The sequence below is a fragment of the Penaeus vannamei genome, chromosome 8 (genome assembly GCF_042767895.1).
Source record: "Penaeus vannamei isolate JL-2024 chromosome 8, ASM4276789v1, whole genome shotgun sequence".
Taxonomy (NCBI): domain Eukaryota; kingdom Metazoa; phylum Arthropoda; class Malacostraca; order Decapoda; family Penaeidae; genus Penaeus; species Penaeus vannamei.
In genome coordinates, this window is record NC_091556.1 from 14,150,361 (window position 1) to 14,153,711 (window position 3,351).

General features: G+C 55.6%; 2 protein-coding genes across 2 annotated transcripts; one reads left to right on the forward strand and one right to left on the reverse strand.

Annotated features, from left to right (window-relative positions):
- Positions 1-117: 117 nt before the first annotated feature.
- LOC138862300 (uncharacterized) lies at positions 118-1,341 on the reverse strand. Its single transcript, XM_070124019.1, has 5 exons — positions 1,300-1,341; positions 1,031-1,234; positions 860-925; positions 533-754; positions 118-447 (listed from the first exon to the last, which is right to left on the reverse strand). The coding sequence occupies exons 1-5, from the start codon at positions 1,339-1,341 to the stop codon at positions 118-120; spliced, it is 864 nt and encodes a 287-aa protein (XP_069980120.1).
- A 908-nt stretch (positions 1,342-2,249) lies between these two features.
- On the forward strand, positions 2,250-2,825 carry LOC138862301 (uncharacterized). The gene has a single exon (XM_070124020.1). It carries the CDS (start codon positions 2,250-2,252, stop codon positions 2,823-2,825), a length of 576 nt encoding a protein of 191 aa, XP_069980121.1.
- The last annotated feature ends 526 nt before the right edge of the window (positions 2,826-3,351 follow it).

Here is a 3,351-nt window from a genome sequence, read left to right on the forward strand (position 1 = left end):
CATCCTCTTCCCCTACCTCACTTTTCACCTTCCCCCCACCAACCAATTTCTTCCCCTTCTCCCTTCCCCCCACTTCGCCCATCCCCTGTCCCCCCTCCCTACACCCTGCCATAAACCTTATCTCGATAGGCCAGACAAGGCGAGACAATGATTAAGACCCTCGAGTTCGACCTCCTCCTCCGTCACCTTGAAATTGACCTCCTCCTCCGTTACCTCGAGTTCGACCTCCTCCGTCACCTTGAAATTGACCTCCTCCTCCGTCACCTCGAGTTTGACCTCCTCCTCCGTCACCTCGAGTTTGACCTCCTCCGTCACCTCGAGTTTGACCTCCTCCTCCGTCACCTCGAGTTTGACCTCCTCCTCCGTCACCTCGAGTTTGACCTCCTCCTCCGTTACCTCGAGTTCGACCTCCTCCGTCACCTCGAGTTTGACCTCCTTCTCCGTCACCTCGCGTTTGACCTCCTTCGTTACCTCTAGTTTGACCTCCTCCTCCGTCACCTCGTTTGTCCTTCTCCGTCAACTCGAGTCTGACCTCCTCCTCCGTCACCTCGAGTCTGACCTCCTCCTCCGTCACCTGGACTTCGACCTCCTCCGTCACCTCGAGTTCGACCTCCTTCTCCTTCACCTCGAGTCTGACCTCCTCCTCCGTCACCTGGACTTCGACCTCCTCCGTCACCTCGAGTTCGACCTCCTCCTCCCTCGCCTCGAGTTCGACCTCCTCCTCCGTCACCTCGAGTTCGACCTCCTCCGTCACCTGGACTGAGCCACGTTTTATATAACACTAAATGTACCCACATTATCTGTATAACTATTTATGGCTAAATAAACTTTCAATTTCAATTTCAATTTCGAGTCTAACCTCCTCCTCCGTCACCTCGAGTTCGACCTCCTCCGTCACCTCGAGTTCGATCTCCTCCTCCGTCACCTGGACTGAGCCACGTTTTATATAACACTAAATGTACCCACATTATCTGTATAACTATTTATGGCTAAATAAACTTTCAATTTCAATTTCAATTTCGAGTCTGACCTCCTCCTCCGTCACCTCGAGTTCTACCTCCTCCTCCGTCACCTCGAGTTCGACCTCCTCCTCCGTCACCTCGAGTTTGACCTCCTCCTCCGTCACCTGGACTTCGACCTCCTTCTCCGTCACCTCGAGTTTGACCTCCTCCTCCGTCACCTCGAGTTCGACCTCCTCCTCCGTCACCTCGAGTTCGATCTCCTCCTCCGTCACCTTGAGTTGACCTCCACCTCCGTCACCTGGACTTCGACCTCCTTCTCCGTCACCTCGAGTCTGACCTCCTCCTCCGTCACCTCGAGTTCGACCTCCTCCTCCGTCATCTAGAGTTCGATCTCCTCCGTCACCTTGAGTTGACCTCCTTCTCCGTCACCTCGAGTTTGACCTCCTCCTCCGTCACCTCGAGTTCGACCTCCTTCTCCGTCACCTCGAGTCTGACCTCCTCCTCCGTCACCTCAAGTTCGACCTCCTTCTCCGTCACCTCGAGTTCGACCTCCTTCTCCTTCACCTCGAGTCTGACCTCCTCCTCCGTCACCTGGACTTCGACCTCCTCCTCCGTCACCTCGAGTTCGACCTCCTTCTCCTTCACCTCGAGTCTGACCTCCTCCTCCGTCACCTGGACTTCGACCTCCTCCGTCACCTCGAGTTCGACCTCCTTCTCCGTCACCTCGAGTCTGACCTCCTCCTCCGTCACCTCGAGTTCGACCTCCTTCTCCTTCACCTCGAGTCTGACCTCCTCCTCCGTCACCTGGACTTCGACCTCCTCCGTCACCTCGAGTTCGACCTCCTCCTCCCTCTCCTCGCCCCTTCCGACGCAGCCGTTACTGCTCCGCTATTTTTGCTTGATTTCTAACGAAAGCAGAAATAGAAGACAGCAAAATCATACACAGTGAGTGGTTTAAGAGTACAGTGCATCCGTTGGTGTGGTTTTTGGCCATTTTTAATCCGGGGGACTTAGTCTTTGGAGGAACAAAAAATCAAATTAGGAGACGCCACCCCCCCCTCAAATCTTGAAACCGAGTTTGCGCATGCGCACTAGAGTTCTCGGTGACCTCATATGACCTGCACAGGGTAACCTGCCTAGTTTTAACAAGGAGCTTGCCCCCCCCACCACCACCACCACACCTCTCGGTTTGCTACCACTCTGCCGTCGCCCGACGCGCTCCCGCATCTGCTGCTGCCGCGCCTCCCTCTGCGTCGCCTCTCGCACCGTATCTTCTGCCGTTACGCAATGAAGCCTCCGAACAGCAGCGGCCAGCGCCTTGCCAGCCCTAAGACCATCATGCGAAGCGAAGTCATATCGCTGATGGAGGCTCATAAGACATCGCTCAACGATACCATCTGTAACTTGCAGCGCGCACTGAGCGAAGCAACGAGCAAGCTGAGTGATGTGATCGAAAGCCTCGCATTCACGCAAAAGGAACTGGAGGATTCAAAGGAGATAAGAAAGCTCTCTGATGACAACGCCGCGCTTGAACAACTCCGCGGATTATCTGCCGATACAGCAGAGGTGAAGCAAAGCCTCATGAAAGCCACGGACCGCGCGGACTACATGCAAGACCAGAGCAGAAGAAATAATCTACGTATAAGTGGAATTCCAGAGGACAGGGACGAGAACTGGCAGCAGTCGCACTGGAAGGTCTCACAGTTTTTCCGCAGACATTTCAATCTGACTCCTGACCTTGAACGAGCTCACCGAGTGGGGAAGCAGAAGGACAAACCACGTGACATTGTTGTCAAATTCACGCGATTCCAGGACCGCGAATCCGTGCTTCAGGATCGCCGGTACACGAGTTTATGTGAATGAGGACCTGTGTCCTGCAACATTGGACATCCGCCAAAGCAAGATGGACAATGCGCGAGGCCAGGCGGCAAGGGAAGGTCGCCTACTTTAACTATAGGACACTTGTGATAAGAGAAAGTCGGGATAATGAGCGCACACGCGACCGTCCAGCTCGCGACGCCACGCAGCCTCAAGCCACACCGCCGTCTCCGCACACGCCACCGGCTCGTGTCGCCTCCATAGCAGAGTATCCTGTCCTGACGTCCTCCGCACTACAGCCTCCTGCCAGCTTTCCCCCGGCTGTTCCTCCGAACACGCCTGCAGTCGACGTAAACCTCACTCCGACTGACCAAACCACTTCTGCGTCTGCTGACGCCAGTCCTGCCCCAGCTTCCGGTGCCACCTCCCAGGCTCCTCCCAGCCACGAGATGCTACAGCCAGAGGTGACTGCCAACAGAATCGCACCTACCGCAGCCGACGTACAAGCAACATCGGAAGCCAGACCCATACCCAGCAGTCCAAGCAAAGCAGTCCGTATGAGGAAGCCCCC